Source organism: Capra hircus, chromosome 10 (assembly GCF_001704415.2).
Source record: "Capra hircus breed San Clemente chromosome 10, ASM170441v1, whole genome shotgun sequence".
Lineage (NCBI taxonomy): Eukaryota > Metazoa > Chordata > Mammalia > Artiodactyla > Bovidae > Capra > Capra hircus.
Window position 1 is genome coordinate 32425784 of NC_030817.1, and position 24768 is coordinate 32450551.

General features: G+C 36.5%; 1 protein-coding gene across 1 annotated transcript in view; it reads right to left on the bottom strand.

Annotated features, from left to right (window-relative positions):
* KIAA0586 (KIAA0586 ortholog) overlaps positions 1–24768 on the bottom strand; it is a 139896-nt gene that overhangs the window by 33829 nt on the left and 81299 nt on the right. The window contains exons 27-30 of the mRNA XM_013967209.2: positions 24341–24475; positions 18491–18665; positions 9458–9612; positions 5909–6017 (exon numbers count right to left, since the gene is read on the bottom strand). Coding sequence (XP_013822663.2) covers positions 5909–6017; positions 9458–9612; positions 18491–18665; positions 24341–24475 — 574 coding nt within the window. The remainder of the gene's footprint in view (positions 1–5908; positions 6018–9457; positions 9613–18490; positions 18666–24340; positions 24476–24768) is intronic.

Here is a 24768-nt window from a genome sequence, read left to right on the forward strand (position 1 = left end):
GAACTGATTCAAATGTATTCTTTTTAATGGCTGAGTAATACTCCATTGTGTATATGTACCACAGCTTTCGTATCCATTCATCTGCTGATGGACATCTAGGTTGTTTCCATGTCCTGGCTATTATAAACAGTGCTGATGAACACTGGGGTACACGTGTCTCTTTCAATTCTGGTTTCCTCGGTGTGTATGCCCAGCAGTGGGACTGAAATGACTTAGGGTTTTCGAACGATGGCTGTTTGTACCATGTCTACATTCAAAAGTATCAACTGAAAAATGATTATAAGGAACTATTCTCATTTTCTTCTTCTTCTTTCTTTTCTTTCCTTCTCTTCTTCCTTCTATCTTTTTACTAAGTAACAGAATTAAATGTCGTTTGGGGTCAAAAGCAAAATGGACTGAATCATCAAATTCAATTCAATCAACACATTGATCACTGACTGTATTTAAGCACAGTGCTGTGCTGGGAAACAAGGTCTATTAAATAAACTGAAAAGCCTATCTTAACAAATAAACTACAAAACTATCCTATATATCACTTTCTCTGAAACTTTAATCAGTCTGGAGAATACAGAGTTGGTAAAGGCAGCTCTTGCCATAAACTATTAAGTCGTACAATAAATATTTATTAAGTGTTCACTCAATAAGATGGTATAAAACAAGGAAAAGAACATCAATTTTCTCAAGTAGATATGGGCTTGAGTCTAGACCTTCATTTTCTAAACTGTGTGCTTTGGGAAAGTTAGTTAACCTTCATGAACCTTATCATTTCTCATAGAAATGGGAGTAATTACCAACTGCGTGGCGTGGCATTATGGGAATAAATGAGACAACATAAAGTGCCTAATAAAGCTTCAGTAAATGGAAACTATTGCTAAGATTATGTTCAGGGCTTCCCTAGTGCCTCAGTGGTGAAGACACCTCCTGCCAATGCAGGAGACATGGGTTTGATCCCTGATCCAGGAAAATCGCACATGCCACCAAGCAACTAAGCACATGCGCCACATTACTGCGCCTGTGCTCTAGAGCCCGGGAGCTGCAGCAGGAAGCCTGCACGCCCTAGAGCCTGTGCTTCACAACAAGAGAAGCCACCACAGTGAGAAGCCCATGCACCGCATCTAGAGAGCAGCCCCCCGCTCACCGCAGCTATAGAAAAACCTGGCCAGCAACAAAGACCCAGCACAGTCAACAATAATTACAGAAAATTAAAAAAAAAAAGATTACGTTCAGGGCACCAAAGATCTGGAGGGTGGAGTTAAGGATGAACAAGACATTTTTGGATGGCATCACTGACTCACTGGACATGAGTTAGAGCAAGCTCCGGGAGATGGTGCTGCAGTCCATGGGGTCTCAAAGAGTTGGACATGGCTGAGTGACTGCATTGAACCGAACTGAAGCCATTTTCAACTGCAGGTTCAGAAAGGACTTGGGAAAATGCAGCTGAATGCTGAATAATAAAAAGTGTCAGTTCAATTTGGCAGTACTCTGTAGAGGAATTTTTTGTCTATGGTCATGAGGGATATTGGTTTATAATCTTTTCCAGTAAAGTCTGCCTGGTTTTGGTATCAGGGTTATGCTGGAATGAGTTCTCCCATTTTTCTGGCAGTGGGAGCTACCCTTCTAAGGCTGTATCAGTGAATGAGAATCTCTCCAGTCTCCTGTCTTAGCTCCCATTCTTTTTCCAGAGGTCTGTGGAGAAGAGATTCCAAGTAGGAGTGAACTACTTTTATATCAGTAGCTACCAATGGCTGTATGCTTAGCCTTTACTAATTCATTAAAGAAAAGCTCAGTCAAACACATCTTTATCTGCTTGTATGGTGCCTGTGACTATATTGTGGCACAGTCTCTGGTGACACACTTCTTGTGTCCCATCTCTCTGGAGAAGTCTGCCTTTCTGTGGACTTTAAGCTACCTGCTCTACATTATAAGCTATCTGATTGGTTCAAGAAATGCTATGATTTTATAGTTTATCTGACTTTTTATTATAGTTAGAAGTGACATTCTCCACCTTCCTCCTCCTAGGGGTAAACAGAAACCCCACATTCAGCAATATTTTAAAGCGAATTTCTATTTTATTAATCAGTAATAGCATGGGTTTGTAAAAAACACATTTACTCAGATTATGCTTGTTAAACATTTGGTTACATGGATTTGGGGCAGACTTGTTAGTCTGTGCCCCTTCTTCTGGGAACCCTATCAGAGATCTACACATATGTTTTTTAAATTACTGTCATACCTTATGAGAAAAAAATCAATTACACAAACTTTTAACTGTGATTTTAAAATTACTAAACCAATTGTAATTCTGAGATCTACTGTAACTTAACTATATTTCAAATACAAAGGCAAAAATTTTCATTTGCACTTGTGGTTAGAAATAGGTTCCAAATGTATATAAGCTTTGAATTTCCTAATTCTCACATATCTGAAGTTACAATCACTATAGTGAGGTATAAAAGGTGCTAAGATGTAAAGGAATTAAATTCAAGACATTTGTTGGTGTTGCTCAGTCACCAAGTCATGTCTGATTCTTTGCGACGCCATGGGCTACAGCATGCCAAGCTTCCCTGTCCTTCACTATCTCCTGGAGTTTGCTCAGACTCACATCCATTGAGCCAACTCTTTGTGACCCCATGGTCTGTAGTTTGCCAGGCTCCTCTGCCCATGGAATTCTCCAGGCAAGAATACTGGAGTGGGTTGCCATTCCCTTCTCCAAGGGATCTTCCCAACCCAGGGATGGAATCCAAGTCTCCTGCATTGCAGGCAGATTCTTTACCACGAGGGAAGCCCAATTCAATACATAATGTAAAAAAAAAATCTGTGATTTCCCACAAAAAGTAACCAGATTTTGATAAATTATTGCAATTATATTAATTAGTTTTAGCACTTTGATACATATTTTCTGAGCAACATATATCATCTATAAATAAGAAAACTGAAGAATGCTGTAATTTTAAACATCTTTGACAACTATTTAACCACAAAACATATACTCTAATTTTTTCCCATTGACTCTAGTAAAGCATGTCTGACTTTCTAATTTATTATTTACTATGAAGTTCTTAAAATTTTAAGAGAAAAACTAAAGAAAAATATTTTTTAAAGTGAACTATTTTAATACATCACAATATAATTTAATTGTTCCTGGGTTCATAACAAATACATGAATTTAAATACAAATACTTCATTTGTACTGAAGAAAGCTAAGTTGCACAGTGAAAGGGGGGAAAATGAGTTCTTAAATTAAATTATTAAAAAGTTGCTTTCACTATAAAACTGTTAGATAATTAATCAGGGCTTAGAATCAGATAAGTGATATCATGTGATCAAAAATACATTCAATGAATTCAAAGCCAAGAGTTTTACTCTTAGATTCCAAAGATATCATCTTTCGGAACTCAATTCAATTTTTCTCTTTTGTGTAAAAATCTCAAAGTAATAATCCAGGGGAGAGGAGAAAGCTTGTCTTTACAGATTTCCCAAAAGCTTAGTGCTAGAATCTATGTTCTACCATTATCTTCAGTAAATTTTTAATGGATGATCACTGAAAAACTACCACTATTGCTGGCAAATGGCTTGGTTTCTTCACACACACACACACACACACACACACACACACACACACACACAAAACTACTATACATTTCAAAGTGAAATACATGATACTTCTTCCTGAAACAGCCATAATTTTGGGTTCAAGTATTTGTAGAAGAATTTATCTTCCAGAAAAGATGTGGTTTTGATTCCCTTGTGATAAGGTGAATTTCCTTCATTATCTTCAAGGCCCTTTGCGTATGAAAGATAGGATTGAATTCCTTCAAGGTCAGTCAAAGTCCTGAAAGCCCTAGAGGATTATTTTGGCACTCTGACTTTCCTAGTCTCTGAAACATCTGGCAACGCATCAGAGTTTTATCAGAGGAAAAAACCCCACAAAATTTATGGGGAAAAAAAGTTGTACCTGACTATTGCCAAAGGAATCATATTCATTCAAAAACTATTTAGTAGGGAGATATATATCAATTACAGAGTGAAACACTCGGCTCCTATTTGAAATGTTCTATCTATAGCCCACTGGGTATTTATTTGTCTTGGTTAAAGCTGACATAGGCCTGCTCCCCTAACTTCTGTATCATACTGTAACTATGCTTAGTCACTCAGTCGCGTCTGACTTTTTGTGGCCCACGGACTGTAGCCCACCAGGCTGCTCTGTCCATAGGGGTTCTCCAGGCAAGAATACTGGAGTGGGTTGCCATGCACTCCTTAAGGGGGATCTTTCCAACACAGGGATGGAACCCAGCTCTCCTGCATTGCAGGTGGATTCCTTACCATCTGACGCCCATGAATACTGGAGTAGGTAGCCTACCTCTTCTCCAGGGAATCTTCCCGACCCAGGAATCAAACTGGGTCTCCTGCATTGCAGGCAGATTCTTTGTATTAGATGTAAAATTAAATGAAAATAATTTTTACACATATTAAATCCAATTATTCTAAATTCTTTCTAAATAAAACTGCATCACTAGCTAACATATTGGCTTCTATTTTATTATTTTTATTGACATTAAATGTTAATTGGACATTATTTAATGACATTGTTTTAAGTCAACAAAAATTTAAATATTGCCATCTTGTGGCCATTCATATACATGAAACTGAAAACAATGTCACTTTCCTAAAGAGATTTACCTTTAAAATATTCCCAAATATATTTTCCTTATCAGCTGAGAACAATGATCATTTTATTACATACAACCTTCTCCAAGGAGATAAAATTCATCTATACATTTAAGAAATAATATATTTTTTTAGAAAACTAAATTAAATATACAGTCATTGGCCATGAGTGGTAACAGAATTCAGTAGGACATCAGGCAGTTCTGATACTATCTGAGACATATTCTTTTGCTCGTATCTACATAGTCATGATTTAATACAATGAGGAAAGTTTTACAGGCAATTTTCCATAGGGTTCTAAAATAGAATATCAACATAATAACTAACATTATTGTACCATTGTTAAGTTTAAAAAAGTGGTCGGGAGGGCAAAGTTCTGAAAAGCTGGAGCAAGAAAGGAAGAGAAAACAAACAGAAAAGTAAAAACATAAATAACATAATCTTAAGCTCTTTCTCATTTAGGTCTTCCTCAAAATGCCAAATGCCTAGTTACCTTTGCAATTAGACTGGCATTCAATACATGAGCTAAAAAAACCCCACAAATACAAAAGCAAAAAAAAGAATTCTACTACTCAAAATACTCCTAACACTTTTGCAGATGGAATTTTTAAACAAAAAAATCTTAATTTCTACTGCCAAATTTCAGAATTTAAGTTATATAAAATTTAAATGACTAAGAAGCAAGAAGGCAAACAAGGGAACCTTGTAGAAACATAAAGACAACATCAAAATGCTGTGATACTGAGTATAGAATCATTCAGCCATTTTGTTAATCAAACAATACAGAAAAGTTCATTCATATGACAGCATTTAACATGAGAGTCCTTTGTTTCATAAGTTGTACCTGTTAATCAAATCACCACACAATATAAACAGCCTTTACAAAGCTCCTGGATATCCATAACTGCTGCCTTTATCATAATTTAAAACAGACAACTATGTTACAGACTTGTACATAGATAAAAAGATACTGACATTCAATTGTACAAGAACCAAAAAATAAGATTAAAAGAAAAATACTACCTAAGAGTTTTAAAAATCTATTAGAAATAGCATTTACTGATTAAAAAAACTAACATATATATACTCAAATACAGGATGAAAGTCTTAATCCCAATGGACTAAATGTGAAAAAATAAGATAATAGAGATAATAAGACATATAAAAGTAAAGAATTCGCATTATGTATTTGTTCAGTATCACAAGTATCAAACTACTATTACAAGAAAACTAGTCTTACCTTGCTGCTGTGAAAGTGAAATATCAGATTTATTTCTTACACGTATTAAACGACTTTGAATTGGCTTGTGTTCAACTTGCTTAACATCTTGGTCTTGCTTTTGTTGGTACTAAAGAATTAAAGATATGAAGTTATAATATCATTTTTTAAGTTACTTTTAAAAGATCTGAGCAATTATTTATGTGTTTATTATATAAAATTTGAATATTATGCATGCTTTCTAAGTACCAGATGGGTAACGGAGTACATATTACAAAAGAAAAGAGATTACAAATAAAATCTTTCAAAAGATTTGGATAATATACAGATTTCAAATATGCAAATAGCTTCTATTTCTTACTAGAGAATTCAGAGCTACTTATAAATCAACTATTCTAGATACATACATGATGGATTTAGACAGGATAAAAACTTAATTTGGCTGTAAGTACTTCCATATAACTATTTTTGCATAAAATGAAAATCTGCATAATGTACCGCAATTTGCAAAAAGCTTTTATATATAATAACATCATTTAATTCTCACAAGTGTTGAGGAGGTATTATTATCCTTTGTCACTCAAGAAATGTATATTCTACCATAAGCCTCATCATCTCTTTTCCTTACTACAATCTAATCAAATTTAAAATTTTCAGTAGTAAAATTCCTTCACAATCACACTTTACAAATTGTGACGAATTTAGCCATTCTTTCTTTCCTGTTTTATGAGTCTAGTTATGAATGAGTCTCTAAGAACAGCTACCAGATACAATTTGACAGAAACTTAAGATGTCTCTGAACTCTTATCAAAATACAAGCAGAGAAGAATCTGAAACCTATCCACGTGGACTCAAATGTAACCACTCCAGTTCTGGCAGGTACCTATTTATCTACAGGTAAGAATGAGCAGTTTCAAGCTGCAATAGTCACAACTAGCCTTACCACTGGTCTTTTAAGTTTAGAGCCTTTGTTATGTAGGTTTCTGCCCTGAAGGAAATATTATTTTGATGTGTATTTCTAAGATGGGTACTATGACTATCTTGGGCCACTTCAACTAGAACCTTCCTCTGAACCTTCCTATTGACTGCCTCCCTTAACCACAGAGTACTGTGGGGCTTCCCAGGTGACTCAGTGGTAAACAACCTGCCTACCAATGCAGGAGACTCAGGAGATGCAGGTTTGATTCCTGGATCAGGAAGATCCCCTGGAGAAAGGAAGGGCAACCCATTCCAGTATTCTTGCCTGCAAAATCCCATGGACAGAGGAGCCTGGCAGGCTATAGTCCAGGGGATCACAAAGAGGTGAGCACGCACGCATGCAGATTATGGAGCTAAATTGCTTTTATTCAAATCTGGGTAAGGCATTACCTAGCTTTGACTCAGGGTAAGTTACTTAAGGCCCAAATATCTTGATTTCCTCATTCATAAAAGGGGGATGATAATAATTTATTACCTCAGTAGGTTGTTGTAAGGATTAAATGAGTTAAATATGTAACAAACACAGAACAGCATCCAGTTGAGTATAAGCACTAGAAATAAGTTTATGCTATTATTATCACCAGTCTATTTTTCCTTTAATAAAGGAAATCTAAGAAATGAATTTTTGTGAAGCCATTCTAATGGTAACACTTTGCAGTTTTATTTTAAAACAGGCCAATAAATAAAGGAAAGCAATCTTTCTTTTATTTTTTAAATATCTTTATTGAGGTACAATTGATAGACAATAAACAGCATATATTTCAAGTGTATCATTTGCTAAATTTTGACATATGTATATACTCAAGAAGTGATCATCACAATCAAGATAATATGATGAATAAATCCATCAGTCTCAAAAGTTTATTCATAATCTTCTGTATTCCTTCCTATAACTACAGATTAGCTTGCATCATCTAGAATTTTATATAAGTGGAATCATAAAGTACACACTCTTATTTGGGTGTGGGTTCTGGCTTTTTTTCCCTCAACATAACTCTTGTGAAATCATCTGTGTTACTGTATGTATCAGTAGTCCATGGCTTCTTCTTGCTAAATAGTATTCCATCTTATAGATATGCCAAAACGTGTATATTTAGCAACTTGTGGACATTTGTGTGTGTAAAGTTTTTGCTGTTGTTTAGTCACTAAGTTGTGTCCGACTCTTTTGCGACAACATGGATGGCAGCTGTCAGGCTCCTCTGTCCGTGAATTTCCTAGGCAAGAACACTGGAGTGGGCTGCCATTTCCTTCTTAGAGGGATCTTTCTGACCCAGGGATGGAAAATTGCTATCAACATTCATGTGTGAGTCTTTGTGTAGACATGTTTTAGTTTCTCTTGGGTAAATAAATACTTAGAAGTGAAATGTCTGGGTCATATGGTAGGTGTATGTTTTACTTTTTTAAGAAATTGCTAAACTATTTTCCAAAGCAGTTGAATCATATTACATTCCCACAGCAGTGGGAGTTTAAGTGCTTTACACTTGCCAAAATTTGGCTTGTTAGCCTTTCTAATTTTAGATGTTCTAATGGGTGTGTAGTAGCATTTCATTGTGGTTTTAATTGGCATTTTCTTAATGATTACTTGATGTTGAAAATCTTTTTATGTGCTCACTTCTTCGGGTAAGGTATCTATCCAAAGATTTCATCCATTTTTTAATTGGATTGTTTTCTCAATATTGAATTCTGAGTTCCCTATATATCCTAGATATAAGCTTTTTATCAGATAAGTGATTTGCAAATATCTTCTCACAATCTGTAGCTTGTCTTCTCATTCTTTTAACAGTGTGTCTTAAAGCAAAGTTCTTAATTTTTCATAAGACCAGTTTATTAATGTTTTTCTTTCATGGACAGAGTTTTTGGTGCCATTTTTGCCTAGCCCAAGGCCACAAACAACTTTTATTTTATTACAGAAGTGACTAACAGATATTTATTCATTATTAGTTTTTTCCTGATCTTTATTTGGTCATAGGTCATTAATATTAAACCCTACATAACAGTGTATTCCATAAACAATCTTTATCTTATACATTTTTGGCTTTCATCTGCAACACCCTGCAATGCTATATAATACCATACCATGACTATTTATTAAATAAATTAATCCAGAATGAGAAATATTGTAAAAGCATTGTAACTAAATGCTATTGCATTTAATTTAACATGAGCATTCTTTCTTCTTTTACATCTTGGAAAGTATCCTATTTTTTTAGTACACAAGAATTCACGAATTTTAATATAATAAATATTTACTGAATACCTACTATGCACAAACTACTAAGCTAGTTATTGCATTGGAATATAGAACATAGCTATCTACCTAGGTAACAGGCATTTTTATATACATTATTTTTAATTTAAAGACAAGGAAATTAAGGCTTAGAAATAAGCTATGTATGTATTCAAGGTCCCAGCTAGAAGTTGGATAAGCTAAAATTTATAGCCAAGTTTGAGTCAGTTAAAAAAAAAAAAGAAAAAAGGAGGCATGATTTGAGGCTGTCTGATTCCAGAGACTGTGCTCTTGATAGTGTACCATGCTAAGGCAATACTGTTACCATTCTGATTTAAGTAAAGCACAAGTACTTAATTGGGTACCTGAGGAAAGTCTTCAGTGGCTTCTGATAATTTAACATCACTTTCTTGTGCTGTCAGAAGTGTCGTGGGAAGAGTAACGGGAGGATCTGGCTGCAACTCCAATTCTCCCAGACTCATTGGACCATGACTAGCACATAAATCTTCATAAACAGCATCTGCTATCAAATAAGTAAACAAAAAGTTAAAACAAACTATTTCTTAAAGGAAGAAAAATTGGCTAAAATTACCAATATTTCTCACCTGCTGAATTAGAAATAGAAATACATCAACAGAAAATGCCTGTCACCAAGCCTTCATTGCAATTAAAACCAAAGCTCAGAGCAAATTCAAAAAGTACCTATGTTCAAACATATCTATGGATTATTCTAGGGTTCCAGTCAGCAAGTTGTTTATGCAGCCCCCACACAACACCCACTCTTACATACCAACTCCCAACCCTCCAGAATACCTTTTCGGTCAATAAAAGTCAATAGAATACTTTCTATCTAAAATGTAATCTTAAAGCAAAGGACAATTTCCTGACTAGAAAATGTTGACATTGCTTAGCTCTGCTCTGTAGATATTTTTCTTCAAACAATCAAGCTCCTCTTTTCCTCATCCAAATGACATCTCAATCAAATCAATAAAAAGAAGACAATATGAACAGAAACAAGTATTTATCTAATAACATTACTGTACATTTATATTGTACTTTAAACTCCAAGCACTTTCACATACATGATCTCATTTAATTTGAATCTCACAATCATTCTGTAAGGTAAGAAGATCAGATAATTTTATAATTGTCTTTCACTGACAAAGCTAAGGCTCAGGAAAGTTAACCAATTGTTCAAATATCAGAATTCTAGTTAAGAGGTGTACAGGAACTAAAATCCTCATCTTTCAACTCCTACTCACTGTTCCTTATTTCACAGTCTTGCTAAATTATTTCTCAGAAAATTCTGTTTTTCTTAATTAATGGTCATCTTTTGAATATAGCACAGTATGGTCTATCTCATTTTAATCAACAGAAATAGACCTGAAGCTCTATACGTAAACTAAATTGTTTCAAATGAAATGATACTTTAAGACCCCACAGGTATTATGTTCCACTTACAGGTAGTCTGTTGAAAATTTCTTAGGTATAGTAAATAATCACTCTCTATTTTTTTACATTAATCTGTATTTTTAGATAAGTGAAAGTTGCTCAGTTGTGTCTGACTCTTTGCAACCCCATGGACTGTATACAGTTTATGGAATTCTCCGGGCCAAAATACTGGAGTGGGTACCTTTCCCTTTGTTGGGATCTTCCCAACCCAGGGATTGAACCCAGGTCTCCCACATTGCAGGCAGATTCTTTACCAGCTGAGCCACAGTAAGTTTTACATAAAGTTATAAGAAAAACATAACCTGACAGGGGAAGAACTTAAGTAGGTAATTCACAGAAGAGCAAATCCAAATAATCATCAAATATAAACTCACCAGGAGTCAGTCATATGTTTATACTTTAATTGACAAAAATAAAAAAGATAATAAAAATAATATCTGGCAGGGATACAGGGGAAAGGTTGTAATATATTACTGATAAAGATGAATTAGTTTAAACCTTTAAGACAGCAACTTAGCATATCTATTTTAAAATTTAAAATATATTTTCCCTTGGACCTGTTATTTCTGGGAAACTACTCCCTAAATATAAAATGCAGCAATATGTTAGGCTATGTTGTTGTTGTTGTTAGTGGCTCAGTTGCGTCCGACTCTTTGTGACCCCATGGACTGTAGCCTGCCAGGCTGCTCTGTCCATGGGATTCCCCAGGCAAGAATACTGGAGTGGGTTGACATTTCCTTCTCCAATGTGAGGCTATACATGAGTGAATATTTACTCTAGCATTGTTTATAGTGGGGGGAAATGGTAATAAAGTAAACATTCATCAATAGAGCAATGACTGAAAACATTACTGGAAATCCACACTGAAAGGTTTTATGCAGTCCATAAAAAGAATGAATTTAAGTAATACTAGTTGACCCAGAGTAATTTCCATAGGGTTTCCTGGGTGAAAACAAAATACACAATATAATCTCAACTTGAAAAATGACAACAAATATATACACACTGTATGTACCTATCATATATAATTATATGCAGAAGGGAAAAAAACCTAAAAGGTTACGTATCAGAATCTTAACATGCGTTACCTGAGATAAGGCATAAAGCAGGACAGGAAAAATGTGAGGAGGAGGGGTAGATGAAGAACATTCAAAAAAAAAGAATCTATACTTTAAAGTAATATATAATATAATCACATTTTATTTTTATATAAAATGATATGTGGCTGACACCTGGGTATAATGAAAAAAATTAATTACAAAGACAAGATAGACTGTGATAAAAGAAAAAAACTGTATGTAGAAACCCAGAAAGTGTATAAACAAACATCTCCCAAAAGCATTAAAAGTGCATAATAACTCTCCGCTCATAAAACACTCTATCACTTAACCTTTATTTACTGACTATGCTACCTTCTCTGCTAGATGACAGAGCTACGACAGCAGACAAGATAAAGTCCCCACTCTCAAGTGAGATTACAAATCAGTGTGCTAAGAGCAACATTAGGCAGCTGACATTAGAGGACGACACAGAGAGAATATTTGACAGTATCAAACTCAATGATAAGGGGTCAGGCAAGGATTCCATGAGAGCAATGACAACAATGATGCATTAGCTACATCACTTCTAAAAATTACACTCATTGAGTGTAATTATGTTAGTTATCCCTTTTTAAGAGCGATGCTCAAAGGATTATTCCATTCAAGTCAAATGTAATTAATTATAATTTGAAATCCCTCATTTTATTTTTCTAGAATACTATTGCTTTGAAAAAGCAGTCTGCTTGAATCGCCAGTGCCAGCAGCAGCTTTGGTTCTTGCATGTCTAGTAAGTTATTCCATTTGTATGAAACCCAAAGGCACCTCAAATTCCACTCATTCTTATTTCCTCCTAATTCTATCTCTCCTCCATACCTCCTCTCTCCCTCAGTGAATGGAGATACCAACTATCTAATCATTCTAGCCAGAAACCTGGAGATTGCTTAGACCTTCTCTTCTTTTGCATTTCTCATATCCAAACTAAGTCTTGCCTACTCTCCTTCTCAAATGTCTACCAAATCTCCCTTTTTATACTTCCCTGCTTCTCAATAATGACTCACCAAGTTTACCATAACTGTCTCAGCTAGAAGCTCCTTGCCTTCAGCCTTAATTCTCTCCAATCTATCCATCACACTGAACCTCAGATATTCTTGCCAAATAAAAGGCAAATTTGATCATTTCACTCATTTATATACAATCCTTAATGGATCTGTGGATATTATAAAGCATTCAGAATTGACAGAAATTCACAAATGACTTTTCCATGGGAATAAATATAAAGCAAGATTGGAATTATTTTCCATTTTGCACACAAATAAATCTCTACTATCTTACAGTAAATCAAAAAATCACTGGATGTTATCATCTATATCTACCTGGTTTCTGCTAACTGGTCCAATTTCATTACATCCTAAGCTTTAAATCAGTAACAAAGTACTTACATTTCCCTGCTTAAGTGTCTTTGTCCTTTCAACTTCTCCCCTTCTCTTATTATGTATTCTGCCATGAAGGTTTCTCCTACACTTACTACACAGCAAATGCCTATTCATCATTTAGAACTCATTTCAAGTAAGCTCCTCACATATAATGTCTTTCTTGATTGCCCTCCCCAGATACAATTGACCTGTACCCACAACCCTATTTGGCCTGCTTTACCACAATAACCTATTGCATGTTTTTGGTTTCTCATATACTATCTCTACTAGAGAAAAAAATCACTAAGAATAAGGCGTTACCAGGTTTTATGTTCCTACCACTTAGAATACGCTTAGAGCAGAGCAAGCAATCAAAAAATATTTTCTGAATAAGTAAATGAACAAACTGGAACATGTTTGTCACATTTCACAGTCTGCCTAATTCCTCTAATATTCAGTTTCGCATTGGCGCTTCCGGGAAACCTCCTCTGAGCCCTCACGTGTGGTTATTCCTCCTCTGCGCTCCCAGAGCAGCCTGTGTTGTTGCATTAATCAACAACATTATAATTGTTGTCTCACATTATCCTACATGAGTTTGTAAACTTCCTGGAAGCAGACAGCTATTACCTCTGCTTCTCAAAACCCTTATTTAGTACATGTAGGTATTTAGTGCATTTTCTGAGTAAATGAAGAGTTATAATTGGTAGTAAATCTCAGACTCCTCAGAGTTTGTTCAAAATACTAGTTCACATTTTAGGGTTCTTAAAACAATTCTTCAAACCTTATTTAGCATCTTTTTGTTATTCAACCCAACCTGAGAGCCTCAGAATTAGAAACAGTGGTATAGGACTGTGAGTTGCAAATAGGATACTTTCTGAAAATGAGCAGAAGTGGGGACAGGCGAGGTAAGAACAGATGAGCCTCTGTAAACAAAGCTATTAGAAATCAACACGAAAGGCATGAGATTAGACAGTAGCAGAAATAATGATAAACGGGACTCATTCTTCTACAATAACCATAATGCAACATTCAGAAAACGAAGATCATGGCATCCGGTCCCATCACTTCATGGCAAATAGATGGGGAAACAGTGGAAACAGTGTCAGACTTTATTTTTGGGGGCTCCAAAATCACTGCAGATGGTGACTGCAGCCATGAAATTAAAAGACGCTTACTCCTTGGAAGAAAAGTTATGACCAACCTAGATAGCATATTGAAAAGCAGAGACATTGCTTTGCCGACTAAGGTCCATCTAGTCAAGGCTATGGTTTTTCCTGTGGTCATGTATGGATGTGAGAGTTGGACTGTGAAGAAGGCTGAGTGCTGAAGAATTGATGCGTTTGAACTGTGGTATTGGAGAAGACTCTTGAGAGTCCCTTGGACTGCAAGGAGATCCAACCAGTCCATTCTGCAGGAGATCAACCCTGGGATTTCTTTGGAAGGAATGATGCTAAAGTTGAAGCTCCAGTACTTTGACCACCTCATGCAAAGAGTTGACTCATTGGAAAAGACTCTGATGCTGGGAGGGATTGGGGGCAGAAGAAGAAGGGGACAACCGAGGATGAGATGGCTGGATGGCATCACTGACTCGATGTTCGTGAGTCTGAGTGAACTCCGGGAGATGGTGATGGACAGGGAGGCCTGGCGTGCTGCGATTCATGGGGTCGCAAAGAGTTGGACACGACTGAGTGACTGAAATGAACTGAACTGAACAAAATACTTAAAACAAGAGGGACAAACTAGTCCTCTATAGGTACCTTTTTTTAAGGCAACTGTGTTTAATTTCTGGTTCTATTAAATGTATTTGAGAAGTTATTTTTACCTTCTCCAAAACAGTATCATGTGTCAAGCCTAGTGCTAACTACTTTATATACAAGAGCTGACTCATTTGAAAAGACCCTGATGCTGGGAAGGATTGAGGGCAGGAGGAGAAGGGGACGATGGAGGATGAGATGGTTGGATGGCATCACTGACTCAATGGACATGGGTTTGGGAAGACTCCAGGAGTTGGTGATGGACAGGGAAGCCTGGCGTGCTGCGGTTCATGGGGTCACAAAGAGTTGGACATGACTGAGTAACTGAACTGACTGACTGACCTCTAATAACCTTATGAGGCAGATACTATTTGTGATAAGCAGCTTCCACTATGGCCCCCTAACAATTTTCTCCTGGTATTCAGATCTTTCTGTAATTCCCTGCTATATTATTCCAGGATTGGTCTTTGCTATTAACTGAATGTGGCAGAAGTGATGACATGTCACTTCTGACTTTAGGTTATAAAAGACACCATGGGCTTCCATCTTGGGTGCTCACTGTGTCTCAGATCATCCACTCTGGGAAAAGTGAACTGCTATGTCATGAGCAGCGTAACAGTAAGGCTCACGTGGTAAGGAACTGGGGCATCTTGCCAACAGTCATGTGAATGAGCATGGAAAGCAGATCCTCCAGCCCCAGCTGAAGTCCTCAGATGATGGCAGCTCCAGCCAACAGATAACTACACCCCATGAGAGAGCCTGGGAACCACGCAGCTACGCCACTCCTAGATTCCTGGTTTTCAAAACTGTGAGAGATAATAAATACTTCCTGTCTTCATCTGCTAAACTTTGGGGTAATTTATTACATGGAAATAGATAACTAGTACATTAATATTATCTCTACTTGATAGATGAAGAAACTTGGGCTCAGAAGATTAAGTTACTTGCCCAAAAATACAGATCTGGAATTCGAAATGATTTCCAAAACTTCAAAAGCTCAAGCTCTTAGCCACTCTGTTATACTGACTCATCTACATACTTAATCTAATGCCACATTCAGTTCAGTTCAGTCACTCAGTCGTGCCCGACTGTTTGCGACCCCATGAACTACAGCACACCAGGCTTCCCTGTCTATCACCAACTCCCGGAGTCCACCAAAACCCATGTTCATTAAGTTGGTGATGCCGTCTAATCACCTCATCCTCTGCTGTCCCCTTCTCCTTCTGCCCTCAATCTTTCCCAGCATAAGGGTCTTTTCAAAGGAGTCAGCTATTTACATCAGGTGGCCAAAATATTGGAGTTTCAGCTTCAACATCGGTCCTTCCAATGAACACTCAGGATTGATGATCTTTAGGATGGACTGGTTGGATCGCCTTGCAGTCCAAGGGACTCTCAAGAGTCTTCTCCAAAAGCATCAACTCTGTGGTGCTCAGCTTTCTTTATAGTCCAATTCTCACATCCATACATGACCACTGGAAAAACCATAGCCTTGACTAGATGGGCCTTTATTGACAGAGTAATGTCTCTGCTTTTTAATATGCTGTCTAGGTTGATCATAACTTTCCTTCCAAGGAATAAGCATCTTTTAATTTCATGGCTGTAATCATCATCTGCAATGATTTTGGAGCCCCCCAAAATAAAATCAGCCACTGTTTCCACTGTTTCCCCATCTAATTTGCCATGAAATTATTATTGTTTTCAATTCAATTAAATAAATATCTACAGAGTACCTACAATTAAAAATGTACTGGTCTGTAGGTAACCAGCTAGATGATACCATAAGGAGGGGCTGAATAGGATACATCTTAATGGATTTTATTCTGTAACAATTCAGTAAGTACCTCTTTGTTCACAAGTACCAAGCAGCTCTCAAGTGATCTGTGAGAGCCATCTAGTGTCGATTCTATTTAATCACAATCTGCACAGTTAGCTGGATACAGATATAGAAGTCGTATTTTATACTACTTTGAACCCTAATTTAAAATACTGAAACATGTATAATATCATATAAGAAACGAATCGCCAGTCCAGGTTTGATACAGGATGCTTGGGGCTGGTGCACTGGGATGACCCGGAGGGATGGTACAGGGAGGGAAGTGGGAGGGGAGTTCAGGATAGGGAATACACGTATGCCCGCGGCAGATTCATGTTGATGTGTGGCAGAACCAATGCAATATTGTAAAGTAATTAGCCTCCAATTAAAATAAATAAATTTAAATAAATAAATAAATAAAATTAATACTCTTACTATGTGCATAAAATAAATAATTCAAATATTAATTTATTTATTCCCATGGAAAATTCAGTCTTGAGGGCCTCTCATTTCTGAACGATAAGGTGGAAAGCTTAATATAAAACTGACAGTCTAAATACTCTACACCAATGTATTTCTTTCTGATTTCTGGCAAATCTGCATGACTTCAGAAGTTCTTTTCATTTAAGAGACTGCAATAATAAACATGAGATTATCAATAAATAAGAATACAGTTGATCCTCATTACTCTGAAGATTTCATTTCTACAAATCCACCTGATAAAATTTACTTGCAACCCTGAAATCAACACTCACAGCACATGCAACTTGTGGACATGCATGCATGCATACAGCAATGAAAACCTGAATCACCCTACACACAACTCAGCAGATGACGCTGAACACAGGCTGCTCTGCTTTCTTATCAGCTCTTATACTGTGAACAAGTATCTTTTTTGCTGTCTATTTAGTGACAGGTTTTCCACATTCTTATATGTTTTGTTGGTGATTTTGCTCTTTAAAATGGCCCCAAAACATAGTGCAGAAGTGCTCTTTAGTGTTCCAAAGTGCAAAAAGCTTTGATGGGCCTTACAGAAAAAACATATGTGATAGGTAAGTTTCATTCAGGAATGAGTTACAGTGCTGTTGCTCATGAGAATCAGTGTTAATGAATCAACAGTGTATATTAAATAAGTGCCTTTAAATAGAAATATACATAAAGCAAGGTTATATATTGTCAAAAATGTTGTATATATATTAATAATAAATATAAATATAATATACAGGCTCATAGGAACCTAACCCAGTATTTCCTCTAGGAAGAGTGGCTCAGTATTTCCTAATTCAGTGTTTGTGGTGTCTCTATTATAGGACCTAATGAGAATCAACTATCATATACCAGAAACTGATATTCTCTATTCTACTCTCATTCTCAAACTGTTACAGCAAAAAGTTTAGTTAACAAAGTTTCAAAATAACACTGAGTGCACTGAGTTCTGAGTCAGAAATTCCTACAGCATAAAAAGTGAACTTCTACAGTATTACCTAATTAAACATTGTCCTACACATGATGTTATGTGAGTTTTCATGTGCTAGTTCTTTTTCCCAATATACATTAAACTAAATAATATCACTACTAAAAATCTTAAGTAGACATACACATATTACCAAAACTATCTCATGCCCCACCCAGAGATTCATGTACCAACACTGTTATATGAATCACATTTGGGGAAACATTGCTATATATAGAAAAAGTCATTATCAAACTTTTCAATTGTGAATACCCTTTTAAATAAAGAAGGTTTGCAAGCTTCTACCTGAAAACAGTTATGCTTTTCTTAATTCAGAGTAGGAACACTACTGTAAATGATAATACAAAAAGGAATACAGCATTTGACATGAAAACAGTACAAAGAGAGTGTGATGGGATTCAAAGTAAATATTCTAACAGACACTACATCAGGAAGGAGTATTCTGGTGAATACCTGCAACCGTGTCACGCTGCTGAGATGATGGCTTCAGAGCACATTTCGCACCTGAGGACTCGGCCCTAGCCACAGGCTGCTGCGCGTGCGCGGAAAGTCCCATGAAGACGCTCTCTGCTGCTGCTGCTGGCAGCCTCTGTCCTTCACTAAGCTCACCCACACTGTTTTCCAAGTCCTGTAAAAAGTAGAAACCATTGTTATAAACAGCACATTAAAATCAAGTCAAAACAAAAAATATCTGTCAAATGGATCAGGATGCAGACCACTTGATTGCTTGAAAAGTATTTTAGAAAGTGCTTATCAAGCCACATACATTACATGAAAGTTAGTTTACTAAGATACCTAAGTGTAGGCTTTGCTTTTCTTATGAAGTATTTCTTCTGAAGCTAAATACCCATTATCTGTTTATTCAACCCCCAAATTAGACAGCAATAAAACACACCAGGAATTTTTTATTATTTAAAACACTAAATGCTGGCACACAACCTAAACTGCTTATACAGTTTAAAATTAGAAAATAGAAAATTTACCTCTTGTTCTTTCTGAATGAAAATCAGCTAAAGTTGTTAGAATGAAGTTTATAATGAAACACTTGCTGAAAATGTACAAAAAGTACAAATATGCTTCTTTACCAAATATATAAAGTAAAAACTTTAAAAATGATGTGTTAAAATTCTTTCTGTGTTAAAAACTAGATGACCTAATCACAAGCACATGTTGTGACTTGGAGATATTCTAATTAATGAGTTTACTAATCAAGAACTGAATAAAAATTCCACTATATGAACGCTCTCATATTTTTTATTTAAAAGGAGTTTAATTTCAACCACGGGCTTTTTTTAAAAAAAAAACTAGAATATATGAAGAAATCACTGCTGAAACATCTTTGATGACTGTTGACTACAAAATAAAATCTAACTGCTTAGCTCATCATTCACAATTTTCTACAATTTACTTTAATTATCCTCTACAGATTTATAACTCCTCTTATTCTGTAATCTGACTTTTCTTAAAGAATGTCAATGACTCAACATCCTTTAAACAGGAAAAGACTGTTTTTTAATTAATATGAAACCCTTGGAGATTCTTGGGCAGAGTACAGGATGATGGCAGACACGTTTTCCTTAGAAATATTTCACAGGACATATATTACTCTACCGTACCATATAAATGCTGTGCAATACACAGTACCTTCTCTTTGATGAACATTTTCAAGGGTACTTGTAACTGCTAAATTACCTAACACCTTAATACTCTGTGGAAGATTTAGCTTCCCTATTCACACAACGCTGTAATACCACATAAGCATTTATCATTTTTATGTCATACGCAAATCTCGGACTCACGCCAACTCTGTAGTTTATAATCTACAGTAGTACACCTAGCCCATCCACATAAATGCACAAAATGCAGTCCTGTCCTCAGACTGCTCTCACTGACCAGATGCTCCCTCTGGGCAAAGAGCAGCAACAAAGAATGGCTACTATTTTCTTACCAAAGCAGTATTTTAACTCACAAATATATCATTATTACTAGTTCTTATTACAAACAAATGTTTAAAACATAGGAGAACACATTTAATGTCAATCACTGTTAATCAGACTGGCAAAAATTTAAGATTAAAAATATATAATGAGGTGTCAGAATCTCATAAAGTTGAAAAGCAGTGCTTTAGATTCTGTTTAAATTATAAATGCCTGTGCCTTCTGAGTAAGTTCCACCCCTTGTTATCTTCTATCAGTTCAGTTCAGTTCAGTTCAGACACCCAGTCGTGTCTGACTCTTTGTGACCCCATGGACTGCAGCACGCCAGGCCTCCCTGTCCATCACCAATTCCTGGAGCTTACTCAAACTCATGTCCATAAAGTCAGTGATGCCATCCAACCATCTCATCTGTCGTCCCTTTCTCCTCCTGCCTTCAATCTTTTCCAGCATCAGGGTCTTTTCAAATGAGTTGGTTCTTCATATCAGGTGGGCAAAGTATTAGAACTTTAGCTTCAGCATCAGTCTTTCCAATGAATATTCACGACTGATTTCCTTTAGGATTGACTGGTTTAATCTCCTTGCAGTCCAAGGGACTCTCAAGAGTCTTCTCCAACACCACAGCATCAGTTCTTCGGTGCTCAGCTTTCTATATAGCCCAAAATTCACATCCATACACAACCACTGGAAAAACCTAGCTTTGACTAGACAGACCTTTGTTGGTAACGTAATGTCTCTGCTTTTTAATATGCTGTCTAGGTTGGTCATAGCTTTTCTTCGGAGGAGCAAGTGTCTTTTAATTTCATGGCTGCAGTCACCATCTGCAGTGATTTTGGAGCTCTCCAAAATTAAGTCTCTCACTGCTTCCATTGTTTCCCCATCTATTTGCCATGAAGTGATGGGATTGATTGCCATGATCTGAGTTTTCTGAATGTTGAGTTTTAAGCCACCTTTTTCACTCTCCTCTTTCACTTTCATCAAGAGGGTCTTTAGTTCCTCTTCGCTTTCTGGCATAAGGGTGGTGTCACCTGCATATCTGAGGTTATTGATATTCCTCCTGACAATCTTGATTCCAGTTTGTGCTTTATCCAGCTCGGCATTTCACCTGATGTACCCTGCATATAAGTTAAATAAGTAGGGTGACAATATATAGCCTTGATGTACTCCTTTCCCAATTTGGAACCAGCTATTGGTCCATGTCCAGTTCTAACTGTTGCTTCTTGACCTGCATACAGATTTCTCAGGATGCAGGTAAGGTGGTCTGGTAGAGAGGCAATTTCTCATGGTACAATAAAAGGATTTTATTCTTTTCATAGTTTGGAGAGAGAAAAATTGCAATCAGCCTAAAAATTCTTCAGTAGGAGAATAAACTAGGGCATACTACATGGTAGATAAAAAGGATATGGTATGTCTTTTAGGATTTAGTTAAATTTTAAGAATCAGATGGCAGAATAACACATATACATACCTCAAAATTATCCACACATGAGCATACACACACACACGGGCAGATGTTTAGATGCTTAGATAAAATCTGGAAAGGATAATCTTCCAACTTCTGGGCTTCTGGTCTAGCCAAAATGACACACTAACAAAGGCTGCCAGCTCCCTGTCCCCAAAAGTGTGGAAGTAACTACAGAAGTGAGAAGCAGCCATGGATTCTGAGAATTAAGTAAAAACTGTGAAAAAAACACTGGGAAAGACCAACTGCTAGCTTGACCTGGTGTGTGTGGGGAAAAAAGGGCTGCAACCCGTGGAGGAAGGTGGCTACAGGGGGCGCAGTGAGAAGAATGACTGATATAAAGAGCTGCTGTCATTTCCTCTTTGCCTCATTAACTGGAAATCATCACTGCTTACACCTTAACCATAAAGATCTTGGCAACAATCTGAGCTGCAGATACTAGTGCCCCAGAGTAATGATGTCAGGGAGCATGAAGGCCCAGCTGGGGTGAAAAGTGACAGGTGACATCTGACCAGGAACCCATGGGCATTCACTCCTCACTCTGTCCCCCTTTGAGCCCGAGGACAGGAATACAAAACCTCTCAAAGAAACTTCTTCCTAAGGGTTTTAAAGACAAAACAACCCTCAGAAGAATTGAATGGCAGAGTATCAGCAAACAGCCATCAGGTCACCATCAGGAGTGGCTCTGTGCTGCCTGAGAAGCCCTTTCCTGGGGCTCATCGCCTCGTCTCTTCTTCTGTTCACTTAAACAGACCGTGGCCTGATTTTAGTCCTTACCCAACACTAACTCTCAGACAGAAGATCTTATCCTACTGCCCCCACCCTGGCCCTGGAACATGAGTTCATATAACAAAAGAAACAAATTATTCAGAGTAAATGTTTAAAAAAAAAAAGTGAAAAACATTAACCATATACACATACACACACACAAAAGGAATAAAGAAAAATACTAACAATGTGAAGTGAAAGATCATTAAAAAAAGACACAAGTGAGAATATCCAATATAAATAATACATAAGTCAGATAAACAGTAGGTAAAGAACAAATTAGTGGCTGGCAGATCAGATTGAAGAACTCTCCAAGAAGAGAGTAAAAAAGAATGAAGAGATAGAAAATCTAAGACACAAACAGAAGCAGAAGTATTAATATCTGGAAATAAGTTTTAGCCAGAGAGGGAAAAAGATGAGAGGAAGAAAAAAACTGAAAAAGTAGTAGAGATAAATTTCCCAGCATTAAAAAGATGGAAAAGTCTGAGAACAGAATGAATAAATGGACCGATATTGGTGGTGGTGGTGGTGGTGAGCTGTCCCGTTGTGTCCAACTGTTTTGTGACCCCACAGACTGTAGCCTGCCAGTCTCCTCTGTCCATGGGATTTCCCAGGCAAGGATACTGGAGTGGGTTGCCATTTCCTTTCTTTCAAGCATTTTCCCAACCCAGGGATCCAACCTGCAGTGTAGGTGGATTCTTTACCATTGAGCCACTGGAGAAGCCCAAACAATATTACTGATTTCCCAAAAGAAGGAAACAGGGATTAAGTTAGTGGAATTTTTAAATTATGCTGACACTTCTGCTATTTTCTACTATTTTTTGTTCCATTTTTTGTTCCATTTGTGTGTCTCATTTTCTCTCTCCTTTCTCTCTCAGACTTCTGGTCTCTGTACTAAGCGGCTTGGTTTCTAGTTATGAGAGCACTTTCTCAAACTTAGTAGCAGCAATTACAAATAATATCTTTCCAGTGAAATAAATTTTTAATCAATACCTAAATAAGTTGCAGAAAAAATAGTTGTTTTTCAACAAGAAGGAATAAGTTAAACTAACATTTTTTTTTCCTATTACTAAGTTCCATATCTTTTTTCCTCTATCTTTCCTAAGCATTTAAATCTTTAAGAATAAAAATTATTAAAAAATAAAGCTAGCCATCTCCTTGGATGACACAGAGTTCGGATCTCCAGTTCATCTAAATATAGTTTCGTACCTGTTCAAGCAAAGACAACCAAACACAACAGAAAGAATACTAAACAGAATCAAGAATCCAAGTCCCACCTCTATCATTAACCAGCCTGAGTGACCACACTGTACCTTTCCACCTGGCATTTCCTTAAGCACCTGAATGTTTCAAATCAAATTAAGTATCTTCCCCACAAAACCAGGCACTCTTCTCTCTGCATTTCAAAGTCCACAACTACACAAGCACAACTTCTCTTAATCAGTGACCAATTACTGCCAATTCCATACGCAAGTTTAAATCTCTCTCCCTTCCATTTCTACTTAACTGCCTTTGTTAATGTTCCCAGTATGGACTACTCCAATGGTGTTCTGACAGACCTCCATCTTTCCCTCACTTGTCCATGGCTCCTGACGCCTTCTTAAATATCTTAACTTGTGACTCCCTTGCTCACAATATCTTAAAGGACTCCAACGGCCTTACCCTGGCCTACAAGGCTCTTAAAGATTATCTGATTCAATCTACTTCTCTAGCTATTTGATCAGTTACTGCATGGTAGAGTAATTGTTTAAGCTCTTTTTTCCCTACAGGACTGTAAGCTGCTTAAAAGTAGGGATCCTGCCTCAACATCTTTGTATCTTTTCCGACGCTGTGTCTGGCATATTGTAGATACTCAGTAAATGGTTGCAGAAAAGAAAGAACAAACGACACTGATCCCCACAAATCATTTAAAAGGGCTTTAGCTTGTTTCATCTGTAGAATATGAAGTTTAGAACTGATGGCCTAAATTCCTTCCAGTTGTAAAAATCATAACTTTATGGTTTCAGGTTAAAGTTACTACAAAGCTGATCCCTGAATAAGCTGAAGTATTAGCATGCTTTAACTAAAAGTATGAATATTTTTGTTACCTTTTTCTTATATTTAGATCTAACAGAAAAAATAATTAAAGTTAAAAAGTACCTCTGAATGACATACGGCTTGCTGTGAAATTAATGATTCCGGGTTTTGTTGAGCAAGAAGAGAAAGAATTGCATCGGCATGAACTTTTTTATGGGGCATCCTAATCACTTGTCCTTCGCTGGGAGGATCATCTTCCTAAATAAAATACAAAGATAATACAATCAAAAAACAAGAATTAATCCCCCAAACAATTACATGTTTCATATTAATAATTCATGATTCATAAAACTTAAGTCATTATGAATATGATCATATTAGCACTTTACACAAAGAAGATGGACTCTTTACTATCATTTAGATCTCATTTCTATTCAACTACACTAAAAATCCTTTGTGTTTGCCTCAAATATAATCATCAGTATAAAATAATTTGGTTACATTTGAATTGGAGATTTACTGTAAGAGATGAAAATTAGGCCTTCTGTCCC